At 39.3% G+C, this 14,043-nt stretch overlaps 2 protein-coding genes across 2 annotated transcripts; one reads left to right on the top strand and one right to left on the bottom strand.

The window, feature by feature from the left end:
* The first annotated feature begins 222 nt into the window (after window positions 1-222).
* Window positions 223-1,711, top strand: LOC107270492. Its single transcript, XM_015745550.1, has 2 exons — window positions 223-340; window positions 402-1,711. The coding sequence occupies exons 1-2, from the start codon at window positions 223-225 to the stop codon at window positions 1,709-1,711; spliced, it is 1,428 nt and encodes a 475-aa protein (XP_015601036.1).
* A 2,491-nt stretch (window positions 1,712-4,202) lies between these two features.
* LOC107270494 (multidrug resistance-associated protein 4) lies at window positions 4,203-12,783 on the bottom strand (the record flags this gene model as incomplete). Its single annotated transcript, XM_015745553.1, is given in 8 exon segments — window positions 4,203-4,923; window positions 5,860-5,989; window positions 6,250-6,689; window positions 6,760-7,022; window positions 7,102-7,338; window positions 11,622-11,852; window positions 11,982-12,486; window positions 12,562-12,783. Coding segments are annotated over 8 exon segments (2,253 nt in total), but the record flags the coding sequence as incomplete, so codon positions are not given.
* Between the last annotated feature and the right edge of the window lie 1,260 nt (window positions 12,784-14,043).

The following is a 14,043-nucleotide window of genomic DNA, read 5'->3' as shown; positions in this document are numbered from 1 at the left end:
ACAATGGGGAAGTTGACCCGAAGTCCAACTTCCTTAGTCGGTTTTTGAAGAATGAGGGACTTCAAATTAGTAGTCGAGCGTCCAGAGCGTGCAGACGTGTCTGCCCGCGCTCCGCGACGCAAGCCTGCGTTTGCTAATATACCGCTTTATTAATACTTACTATACCGATAAGTTCATATAGTTCTCACCCTATGTATGTCTAATCTATCATATCGTGCCAACATGGCCAACAGTAACAAACGCCCGCCGGATAAGTCCGATTTAAAATACTATAAGTGTCATCCTAATAAACCAGTAAAAACAGTCATCTGTATTATATGTGAAAATGCATACCACAAGAGTGATTTTGAGAAAAAAAAAAGAACCTAAATACGTTGGTGAACATCTAATAATCTGCCCAGAACACGTACTCAGAGATATAACTTCAAACTCTGATGAGCATATGTTAAACGATGTGGCAAAAAAAGTTATTGCACTAATAAAAATGAAACAAACTAAAGAAATCAGAGAAGAATTGCTTCAAGATTTACAGAATAAAACATTGGAAAAACATAATGCGGTGATTAATAAAGAAGAAAGTGACATTGACAGTTTGATAACTGAAAACAACTTACTAAAACAACTAGTTGCTGAATTACAAGATAAAAATCAATTACAGAAAGACATCATAGAATTGCAAAAACAAAAAAATACGGAAACACAGATAAATAAGAAAACATATGCTGAAGCGATGAGTGAAATTAAACCAAAGCCGAAGCGAATTCCAAGAATTACAGTGAAGGCCAATGACCCCAATCAGAAAGACACAATGGAACTGTTGACGAGCTGTCTTGTCACAGAGAAAAACATTCAAACTAAGTTCATTCGCAAGAAGAATGACAACGTCATCGAAATTAACTGTATGAATACTAAAAGTCTTGAAACAGTGGAAAATGCATTAAAAAAGAAAATGAAAAACTGTGCAATCAATATAGAACAACAAGGTAACCCTAAAATGAAAATTATTGGTATAAGCAATGTTACAAAAATGGATGAAGATGAAATAGAATTAGATTTTGATACAAGGAATTTCAAACAATTTCAAAACAAGGCTAAGGTACTGCATATGTACACTAATAAAAGAAACAAAACCGATACAGTCCTAATGGAAGTATCGCCTGAAATTTATAAGAACATTCGGGAAAGTAATAACAAGATTTTCGTAGGACATCAGTGCTGCAAAGCCTATGATCTCATAAACGTTAATCCTTGTTTCAACTGTGGAAGATTTGGACATAACACAAACAAATGTAGAAATGATCCTGTCTGTATTAAGTGTTCCGATAATCACAACGTGAGTGAGTGTAAAAATTCAAACATCGAATGTATAAATTGTAGTTACAACAACACAACATACAGAACAAGTTTACCAACGGACCACTTACCAACAGATAGGCTGAAGTGTAGTATACTTAAAAAGAAAATAAAGCAATATATTAACTCTATTGATTACCTGATTGAGCCTACTTTACCGGCATTTGATGAATCAAGCGCTATGAAACAATTGTGCAATATGCAAGCTAACAAACAGCTTTACCAAAGGCAATTAAATACAAACAAGAACTCTGGAAAAACAGTAAATTCGAGAACTACCTCCCTGCAACAAAGAACCAGGCAACAGACCTCCCAACAACAGCAGAGCAATAATGGCGGCAAAGATGGACTTAATTGAAGAAATGCAAGATAGCATAAATGAGAAAGAACCAGGCAACAGACCTCCCAACAACAGCAAAGCAACAATGGCGGCAAAGATGGACTTAATTGAAGACATGCAAGATAGCATAAATGAACAGGAGCGTATGTATAGGGATATCGAGACTTTTAACAAAGACCGAAATAGTAATAATAGTCTAATTTTACATTTAAATATTAGAAGCCTAAATGCGAATTTTGAAAAACTTCAAATCTTTATTAAAAGTCTCGAGATAAAACCGTATGTTATTGTATGTACAGTTATGGAAATTAACACATTATCAGTATTATAGAATAAAAGATTATAAATTATATTATAACCACGGCGTAATTAATAAGAATGATGATGTAGTGATATATGTAAAAGAGAATGAAACACACACTAATGAAACGATAGAAATAGACAAACTTAAAATTTTAAACACTACTATTACATTAAATAATAACAAACAACTATAAATATCATCTCTGTACAGATCACACGGACTGAGTTGTACGGAATTTAATTTAAATTTAAAAACTTATTTAGAATACAAAAGAAAAGCAAAAAATCATATAATAATTGGCGATTTTAATATAAATATACTAGATTGTAACACTATAAGCACTGAATTTCTAGACAACTTATTAGAAAAAGGTTTCCTTCCGGGAATTACAAATACCACTAGACCATCAAATATAACTACAGAGATAGGAACATGTATTGATAATATATTTATTAAGACAGACTTTCTCGACACAAAAGCAATAACGCTTATGGTGCCGATAACTGATCATTATCCGCTATTTTTAGAAATAAAAAATGGTAAATTTAACAGTAACAACAAAGAGACAAATGCTGATGTGTATTATTACAACTACAAAAAATTGTTTAGTACGGCTAAACAAATAAACTGGACAAAGTATAAAAATATACAAGATCCGAATGAAAAAATAAATAATATAATAAAAGACATTAAATTCTGCATTGATAAATCAAAATACAAAAAACAGAAAGTTCGCAATTCAAACAAAAGTCCAAGAAAAGACTGGATAACAACAGCAATATTGAATTCGTGTAATACAAAGGAAAAACTATACAATGAATTAAAACAAAATCCAGATAACGAAGAATTAAAAGCCAATTATAAACAATTTGTAAAAACCTTAGATAAGGTCATAAAGGAAGCAAAAAACAACCATGATAAAAAAACAATAGAAAAAAATAGTAATGATCCCAGAAAACTCTGGACATGCATAAACAAAAGAATTGGCAAAACTAAAAAGAAAACGGATACTAATATTTCTCAGTTGAAAATTGATGATAATATCATAAAAGATAAGAAAGAAATTGTGAATAAAATGAATGAGTACTATTGCAAACTTGGAGAAACACTGAGTAACAAAATAACCAAACCAAATAACAGAAATTTACAACTACCCAAAAGTAATCCAAAAACAATATTCATAAATCCCACAAATGAAACTGAAATTATAAAAATAATAAATAATTTAAAACTAAAACTGAATCTAATACTCTAACGGTTAGAGCCACGAGTGACAACGTGCAGTCCGATCTTTACACGTGAAATTGAATGATTTTCTGAGCGTCTGTGCCATGATTTTGGCTGCTTATACAGTCGATTTTTGCTGATGCTCTAGGTACGGTTACGACGTTAGGAATGAACTCGGCTAACCAGCTGGGTTGGTGGCACGGGCAATGCACTGGGTAACATGCTGAGTCTGCAATTATGCTCCCTGTTGGCTACGTTATTCTTCTGTTTAGGAATGAAGGTCGATATACGTAACAATAGTATTATGCCAATTGTACATTTGATATATTTTTATGAATATTAATAATATAGTAAACCTGATATACTTCATAACACTGGAAAGGAAATCAAATCTGACCCTGACTAGATAGCTCGACTAGGCTCAATTCGACACATGCGTTACATTGCATGTCGGACTGGGCTGCCTAAGCGAAATCTGGCCAGGCGGCAGTTTGTACTGACTAGTGCCCTGCTTCCACTCGGTCATAATTTGTACTAGAGTTGTGTTTTTTCTATGGTACATACAGAACTATTTGTATTTTCACTCTGGCTGATCAACGTCGCTTCGGTCACCTTAGGGCGATATGCAGTCTTACCATTTCCTCCGACTGCTCGCGTCTCTTGCACCTAGAAGCACTCTGATTGTCCCAACTATCAGCTACCGAATGTGTCGTTGACAAGCGTAAGATAAAAACTGCTGAAGTGTGCGGGTTCTCATTACACCAAAAACACACCACACCAAAAAACTCTCTCACTCTCTACACACCAAAAAACGTTCACTTAACGAGAGTCTACTGTACACCCTTTCTTTCATTTTCAATGTCAAGACACATCCATATACTTTATGAAGTTGCATCTAAGAATAGCGGCGTTGTTAAGGAAATGGAATTTGTAATGTGAATTTGCTTGAGAATAGGCGAGCATAATGAGAGACTAATGTATGCTAGTATAGAGTGTGTATTTAGAACGAAGGACTTGCAGTGGAACCTCTCATAGCTTACGTAATGTGGAGGCAAAATAAGCTATGTGATGTACCAATCACGGGCCAGAGCTGGCTGGAGTGGGCCTGTTGCTCTGTGTATGGTTTTCCTTTTCTAACACGTGTAATGTTGTAAACAAAAACCTGTTACACATTTATTAAGCGCCCTGGTTAGTCACCGTGTGAAACTTTATGCATCAACGTATGAAAATGTAAGCTATGAGAGATTTCGACTGTATTCAAATGAAAATTACATAAAATTTCAGCACAAATTACTCGCAGAAAATTCTACAATGAACTAACTGCCCAGCGGCACAATTGGAACTGAGTGACATTAACGTAGTATCAGTTAGCACTGATAGATACAGTAAGTGCGTGAACCTTAGATTCTAACAGACTCCTTTCGTAAAATTGTGATATTTTTAAGATATCTACATCAAGACGTTTATGATGTGATTACATATGGGTTGAATCTTGTATGTTGGTGTTATTTGTATTAATTCTTGCCATAGTACTTGTTTCCAACGTGTTGTGATTTAGCTGTTCAGCTTGCTTCTGTATGTAAGACATTTCGGCAAGATGATAGAGATTATCCACCATTACTTTTCCCATTTGCTGTAGCATTTGACTGAACGGTCCATTGGGTTTATCACGTAGTAGTAGATAAGGGACACCAAATTCCTATTCCAAACATAGGAAATGGAGATATTAATATTGAGTAATAAAGCCTTTCTGGAGACACGATCACTTTAATCATATAGAGGATGCTCGTAAACGCACTTAGTTTGAGCTAGGGATGATAGTTAAAATATGGTTAAACCTATATAAATATCTTCTTTTAAAAGGTCAGAATGCGCTCAGAGTAAGTTTATAAACAAGTCCACAGTTACATTGTGTGCATTCGCTGTTGGAAAAACAGTATAATTTGGTGCGTGAGTATATTTAAGCTCGAAGTCCCAAAAATATGCCATTTCTACTGTCTCCTGTAAACCAGGAATTAAATATACTTTAAAGAGGAACGTTAATAATCGATCAATTTCTACGTGACGGTGTTACCTCGCGTTGTGGCAAGTCATGAAAACACGCGTGACGTGGTTGAAAATTTATGTTGAAACAGCTGATCTAGACCCTCGTGTTTCAGTAATGCTCAATGGCATCCGCAATTTACTCGGATCCGAAAATCTCTCTATGGGTTTCACGTTAGGAGTTCATAGTTGTATGATCTATTGCTGACACATATTTTGTAGGCTTCATCGAATCTTTTTTTTTCAATCGATATTTTATTGGAAGCTTTTGTCGAGTAAAATGTATTTAATGGCAATGCTTTGTGTACTTCGACTTTTAAGTGTGAAGTTTCCTTGCTCGAACCCTACTCACAGGAAGGAAACGAAGTACTGTTCCTCCTTAATACTTCTTAGTATAATAAAGTTGGTATATTCAATTCCACCAGAGCACCACTCAGTCAGGAATTTTGTCGGTAAAATACATAGGAAGACACGCGCGCACACACAACGTTTTTATCCGATAGCGAATGTATTAGACATTTTCAGAAGCTCTATAATTTTCAATCTAAATTTGTAATCTACACTTGAGAAAGAAAATATCAAAAGTACTTACAACCATAGCACCGTTGTCCATCACTAAAACTTGGTCGCTATCGATGATCGTGTTTAGTCTATGTGCTATAGTCAAGACAGTACAGCTTGCAAATCTAGTTCTTATGGTCCGTTGGATTAATGAATCGGTTCTACAAATATGAATATATCGTAATGCATTTGCAGTATATTATCGATTGGTTTACAGTACACCCCTATCGTTGCATGTCTAGTGGACTGATTGATTCCGCAACCATCTGTGAGACAAAGTTAAGAGACTGACGTTAATCGGGCGACAATCTACCTTCTCACAGACGTCATACGTCGACAAGATGTGGGCAATCTTCCGCACGGCAATCAAGAATGCAAGGATAGAGGTTACACTGTATGTACGTTTTCATAAAGATCTTACTGAATATCTATATTAGCTGTAGCTTCGTCTAGAACTAGAATCCGATTATTCCGAAGAATAGCTCTAGCTAGACAAATCAATTGTCTTTGACCAACACTAAAATTGTTACCACCGCCGGTAACTTGGTCATCTAGCGAAAGTTCATTCAATTCTACTTCCTTAAGGGCACTCCAAAGAGCTGCGTCAGGGTACCGTCCAAATGGATCTAAGTTGTATCGTAAACTTTCGGAAAACAGGACCGGCTCTTGTGGAATAATAGAAATACAAGGTCGTAATTCATGCAAACCAATTGATCGAATATCGATTCCGTCGAGTTTAATTTCTCCTTCTAGACCATCATCTGATAGCCGAAACAGCGCTGATATGAGAGACGACTTTCCGGCTCCTGTTCTGCCAACTATACCGACCTTCCATCCATCTTTTATGTCCAGACAAAGATTCTGTGACCGTAAGAAATAAGAGTCATAGTTTGATTATATTAGTTCCTTATTACCAGTGTTATTAACTTACTTTAAGTACAGGTAGATCATCTTTATTATATCTCATGTAAACATCTTTCAGTGTCAAGTGACCCGTCGATGGCCACGTTGACGGTGGTGGATTACTTGTAGTCATTGGTCCTTCCTTAGGGAGATTTGTATACTGCAAAATTCTTTCTACAGACGTCATTTGAGCCATAACTTCTGCACTTTGTCTCACTCCATACTGCAGCATTCCCGTAAGGATTAATGATTGTGATATGGCCAAGCCCACGTTGCCGCCAAATGTATCACCTTCATAATAAATATTGTCATATTTTTGTTTATAAAATGTATTGTTTTATACTATACATTGCAGAAATGATGTACATACCATTATCCATTATGATGAAGGAGAAACAGACACATGCCACGAATGCGCAGGCAATCAAGTCAAGAACGAAACCAAATGCACAAGATGTGGCAATCGTGAGATACCATGCTCCTGTATGAGTATCCTGATATCTATCGAATTCCTCTTGTAGCATATTTTCAATGTCTTTTCCTCGACTTCTTATTGTTGTCAACCCATTCATCGTTGCGTTAACATGAGAGAATACCGGGCTTTTCGCTATTATTTAAACATTAAATACAAATTTTTAATTTAAGTAAATGATTTTTTTATAATATGAGTACGCGATATTGTTGACAGTTTGAAATTTTTCGCAATATCAGAGCTCTATTCTTCGCACAATTCCATTAAAAGTACAGTATAGATTTTACTTTTTAGATATACAAATTTTGATTAGCTGATAACAAATATTGGCTCATAGAGTTTTATACTGTAACGTGGCGTCAGGACGACACATTACAGAAGCCCCGCACCTCCGCGCGCTGCCGACAGCACGGCAGTGCCTCCAGCCTCCATCTCCAAAGAGTTCGTAGGTCCGTGGTTGGGAGGAGGGAACGGGGGAAACTAGTGGACTGGCGGCGGAGGCACGGAGACCTTTTGGGTTGGGAGCCCGCACGCAAGGGGTGCTCCATCAGGACGACACGTTACAGAAGCCCCGCACCTCCGCGCGCTGCCGGCAGCACGGCAGTGCCTCCAGCCTCCATCTCCAAAGAGTTCGTAGGTCCGTGGTTGGGAGGAGGGAACGGGGGAAACTAGTGGACTGGCGGCGGAGGCACGGAGACCTTTTGGGTTGGGAGCCCGCACGCAAGGGGTGCTCCACCGCCAGGACGCATTGCCGGTACCCCGGGAACTTTGATCGGCTACGGTTTGCGGGTCTGCGGGGAGGGCGCGGGAGAGGAGATTTGTTTTGGATTTTTGACCTACCGCGAATAGCGGTAGGTAGGATAGAGAGTGTGTCGCGGGGAGTCCGCGTGTAAGGACTCGGGCGTCCGGCGAACCGCGAAAAAGGAGTCCTTCTTCCGTGCTCGGGCGATAGCGGAGCTATCAGATAATCCCGGATTGCGATTGGTGGGATCTCTCGCAGAGAACCATGGCTCCCGGGTTTTTTTGGGATAGTCTAGTGCTAGTGCGTGGCCGAGTGTGTGAAATTCCGAGTGTTTGATGTATACCCTCGTGGAGCCGGGATGCGGCACCACGGGGATAGGCGGAAGGGACACGGCCACCACGATTTGGATTTGTTACGGGACTGACGGGACAGCCAGTTCTCGGTAAGTACCGCAAAGGCGGTCTTATTTAGAGAATATCTTGCGCGAGAAGATAGCCGAGCGGGAGTGGTGCGGACACACGGATGCCTCAGGTGGCTACCGACGTCAGAGGGCACACTCCCGAGGAAGGAAAGGCTCGTCTCCAACGAGACCTGTTAGGATCGCGAGGGGATTCGCGGATTCGGTAGGGACACCGAAATAGGGACAGGTCTTGGGCAGGCTGGAAATCACGACTCGGAATAGTCGTGAGCCGCCGTTGGAGGACACACTGTACGCGACGGGATTTGTATTGTAAAATCCGCCGTTTATTTGATGGTAATAAACGGAACGGTAACCTACTCGCTGTTTTATCATTTTGCGCGCCTATCCGTTGACTCCAAAATTCTCTCTCGTCGCCCCCATGTTCCCTTCTACCATTTTCAGTGCGCTGAGGCTGAGCCGCCGGGAAACCTGAAAACGGCCGTGGTGAGGGATGGTGGTGCGGGAAAGCCGCACCTGGCGCCCAACAATTAGATCTTCGGATCTTTTCTTTGATAACAGCACGTTGGGAGCAACCACGGATTATTTGGAGGCGACGCCTATGAACGGTACATGTCACAATACATATATTTCATGATTATGCAAAACATTTGCTCATTACGTCATTTTATCACAGAATGACGCATGAGTGAGATCAGGGTCTAACATAATATGTAGAACCAGATCCATTTGCAGGAATTTCGTCATATAATTGGTAATATGTACAACGAAAATATGTTTAAAAAATGAACTTGTTTTTGTAATTAATTTTTTATTAATATATATATCAGAACCAAAATCCATCGACGGATCCAATTTAATTTAGAAAGAAAAAAATTATAACAATAATAATGAGTAATTCTAAGTGATACGATACAAAACGATACGTTCATGACTCACGCACCCATGTGCTAGGGAAATGCTTCCGTGAGGCGTGGAATAAACGATTTTGACGCAAAAACTCCAAGTAAAAGAAAGAAGGAAGGGAAAAGACAGAACTATCGCTTATCACCGTATTGGTTATCCTCAGGTCCGTGGCGCAAGTGTACGTAGGACAGACAGCTTTGTTGATTTTATGATTGGAAGGAATAACCAAATTACGACTTGAGCGTCACTCATCATCGTCCAAATATTTCTATTATCCTGAAGAACACACTATCCTGAATTATTAGTTCTTCAAGCGAATAACGATACAATGAACAATACGAAATCAATACAAATTTTAAAAATAAATTTTGTCCAACGCCATATGAAACGCCCCGTAACCCATCGGAACCTACAATGTAGCCCAAATTCGCCTGATTTGTGATGTGAATCAAAATTTTACGTCACGATGTGTATGAACTTATCATTTGTGTTGCTCCTACAAGGACGAGTGGTCCCTAAGGACCCAGCGTTTTATTTCAGAATTTAACGTCTTATTTTGATAAAAAATGATATACAGAGATTTTTAATGATTCTCTATTAGAATATGGAGCAAACATGTTTTAATTAAAAATGGCGAACTTAATATGGAGGATGTCTAAATTTACACAAATTAAAAATTTTTTACATAAAAATATTTTATTTTCCTGCGATTTTACTTCAACAGAAACAAAACCAGGAACTTTAAGCTAATACGTAATCGTATTTAGTGACCTCAAGAAGTATCCATAACTGAAATTCACGGTAAACACACAATTTTTCATATTTTGATTCGTCATATGGGACCCCTCACTTTCTATTTTGAAATTCTAAGGCCGAAATGGAAGAATTAACCTCAAAAACCACCTTGAACTGACTTTAGCGCAATTTATAGTAGTTTTTCAAAATTTGACCGGTTATTTAAAATTTTTTAATTTTTCAATTTTGGGACCAAAATTGAAAGGACCGACATCAAACGTCACCTGGCTCTAGCTCCTCCTGACACAATTCGGAAGTTCGAATATGAAATACATGTTCTCATGTGGTAGAATTTCAAACTTGTCGATCTCAGCTAATAATGTAAAACCCACAGGATCTTTTCATAAAGACAAATGTATGGGCAATAGTTATACTTCTTCTGGGACAGTGCCTATTCCACGACGTATATTGATCGATGTGGTGTATAGTGGGAGAGACACTGAGCATGGCTTGACAGATGTTGCTATAAATAGTTGTTTTTTTACTTTTTCATTTTGGTATCCTGTTACAGGGATAGAGAAAAATTTTGTTATTACAGGGATAGAGAAAAATTTTGTTATTATCTGTTTCAGCGCATAGCCAATTCAGAAAAGAATGTGAATATACTCGGAAAAGAGAGTGAGGGGAATTAACAAGTCGGTACACACGGCAGCCCGAAAGAAGACGGAACAGTGACAAGAGACCTTCAGAAATTTTAAGATAACGGAGTTGAAGAAGAGACACGTGAACAAGGCTGTGTGGACGTGTAGTGTGGACTTGCAAGAAAAGTCGGCGACGTAAGATGGGTCCGCGTATTCGGTATCGGATGGTGGGCAAAGGTCCTATGTCCACAACGCCCGGTAACACTGGAGCGATATGCCTGACGACGAGTATGTACGAACACGAGAAAGTGTAGATACAAAACTGTCACGATTTATCAAATTGTCTGAAATAAAATGAAAATAAATTGATCCATGAGCTATAAAAAAGAGCGCCCTATCTTCATAAAAAATAACCGAAGACCGTGCCTTGCCGCTACTGCGGGGGCGACGTCGGTTCCTAGGCGGCAGTTTAGTCGGGCACCACAGGTGCACAGTGCAGCTAGCTTACATTGGGTGGTATTTGGCGCATAAAGTGGGTGATTAGGAATCTTGACATGGTACTAATGGCGACTTTGTGAGCTGCGCAGAGTCAGGGCAATCCATCTACGTTCCGTATGCAATCTCGATTTTCGCAAGAGGGATGCGCACCCGGTTACACCGTTATTGCGAAAATCGTGGTCCTAGTATTTTTTGCTACACTTTATTTTAAACATCCTTTCCACTCAAACGTTGATTGATTCTTTTTAATTTACGACCGTTTGTCTGCCTGGAGGCAGACAAAAGTGGAATTATTTGTTGCGATATGATACCCTTTTCAATACTGCACAGAACTATGATATTATAGTGAAAAGGATATTTTTATTTGTTAAGTAGTGATACTTACACTTCACGATATGCATATAGGTTTTTCATACACTGCAATTTTGCATATATTTTAAGCATTGCAGTAAGAACATAGAAATATTATACTACTTACTGATTCCTTCTAGGCGTTTGATGTCTTGTGCTGTATACAAATAGTATATTCTAAACACGTAGAAGAGCCCTGCTATTATAACAATTGGTATTGTCATCCAATAGTCAACGATAAGTACCATGGTTATTATTCCGATCATTACGAGAAAAACTTGTATCGCGTCTATAAAAGCCTTTGGCAGTAATTCATCCATACAACCAACATCTTTCGAAAATCTGTTTAGAATCCTCCCTGATGATTAAATAGAAAGTTAAATCATAGAGTTATTTTTGGTAATAAAATCAGATGTATACTAGCACGTAATATAGTTTGAAAGTTCCTAAATACATTTTATAGTTTCGTAAAGTTATTACAACTTACCTGAAGGATTGGTATTGAAAAAGCGCATAGTGGCTTGCAGTATGTTAGCAAACATAGTATTATGTAAATTACGACTAGCAGTCATGCAAACACATATAAAAAGAAAATTACGTGACAAAGTAAATATTATAGTACAAATGATGCAGAAAGTATAGATGTAAATGGCGTTGTTTCTGGTGATAAAACCTGTTTCATCGGTTAGCGAAAAAAACGAAAGAATAGTGTCGTTCACTGCAGTAACATATTCGGTATCAGTAAGTGTTGTGATGATCTGATTCTTCGATTTTTCTCGAACTGCTTCTATATTAGTCCAATAAGTAATCCAGTAATCTGTGCCGCTACATGCGATCTGGGATATTATCAAATTTAGAAAAAGGACTACTAACGTGCACATAGAACCACTTGCTGAAAAGTAGTCAGTGTACACTTTGTTAGACATTATTCCTGTCGCAACTTCCTCGTCGTCATCTTTAGTGTTGTCGAAATTTTCTATGCTTTGTGAAATCTGTAAATTAATTCAGTTGGTATGAAATCGTTGATACAATTAAATTTATTTTTGCTTGACCTTCTAAAGACTAACCACACTGGATCGCCGCGAGGACTTGGCAGAACTTCGCCGAGACGAATTCATAAGGTGAGATGTTTTCTCTGTGGTTCTCTGATATTTGTTCATATTCTCGGTACTAGTTTCGGCTGTCTCTTCATTCAAGTCTTCAGCGTCTGTTGCCTTCTCTAACATGCTTATTAAGTCAGCATTCTGTTTAGTCAACTCATCGAATGAGGCTTGATGTTTGATGACCCCCTGGAGATGAATTGATAATGGAGCATATTCTTTATGTCTTATTGTGAAAGCAAGGCAGAAGATGAAGATGAAAAGTAGTATAAGTATGGGAGTTCTGGATATAGATTCCTGCACCGACATAATACCGACACTCCAGAACCTTCGAAGGTGGGTGTCCGTGCTAAGTTACCGTCGTGATTTCCGGAAGTGACGTCACCGAAACCCTCGATTCCAAGAATTTTTGCTCGATTCCGAGAATTTTGCGTCTCATTCCGGGAATTTCGCGCTCGATTTCGGGAATTACGCACGATCGAGAACCTTCTAGAACATTCTAGAACATTCTAGAACATTCTGGACGCTTCGACGGTTCGTGTCCGTGCTAAGTCGGGAAGGATCGCTCCCAGAGCCGGCGGTCCTCTCGCGCGATGTTTTGAGACAGCCCCTTGCCCCCCACCCCAGTAAGCCTTCCAGAAGCTTCGACGGACCCGTACACGTGCGTGCAGGTTTCGGTCGTCAGCCCTCAGCCCGTTTGACCTCGAACGTTATCTCGCAGAAATGCGCAGCATCGCTGATGCAATCCTCCAGGAATTTTCCAGAACTTTTGTCCCTAACTTCATAGCGCAGGCTAGTGCGTAGCATCGGTGAATCAGTGAGAGAGAGAGAGCCGAGCGGCATCCCCTTTGAGCGCAGTGCCGAAAAGCGGTTTCGGCGACTTTTGTGGCGAGGTTGATTCCAGGAAAAACGATACCCTTCCCATGCAGATTTCGGACGGCAGGCAACTCGACCTCGAACGTTATCTCGCAGTGGTCGCGCGTCAGCCTCCTCATCCCACTGAGAGGCTTCGAGAATCCCCCATTCCCCGATTCGTCAGCTTCCTCATCCCACTGAGAAGCTTCGCGAATTCCCTATCCCCCAGCCTCGTGCGAGAGCACCGGCGAGTTCAAAGTCATTCTAGAATTATCCATGTATCGGTTGTTCGAATGCGCAATGCCGAACGTTATCTCGCAGAGTCGTGCGTCGAGAATGCGGACCCTCATCGCCCCAAGGTGTTAAATTACTCGTAAGCGCGCGCGACGCAACTTCGTCGCCGTCGTCGTCGTCGGAGGGCTAAGGAATATTCCGGAAGATGCATGAACCTTGACATCGAATCTCTGTAGGCGATTCGATTCCTTGAAATCTGCGAAACCTCCCATCCCCATTTTTTTAACCCTTGAGAGTTTCCTAAGAACTGTCACAAAAAATCTGAGGTATAGGGTTCCAATGACAAGAATAATTATCCAT

This window comes from Cephus cinctus, unplaced genomic scaffold, assembly GCF_000341935.2.
Source record: "Cephus cinctus unplaced genomic scaffold, Ccin1 Ccin1_scaffold0781, whole genome shotgun sequence".
In the NCBI taxonomy this organism is placed as follows: Eukaryota; Metazoa; Arthropoda; class Insecta; order Hymenoptera; family Cephidae; genus Cephus; species Cephus cinctus.
This window is presented reverse-complemented; position numbering and strand designations above follow the sequence as displayed.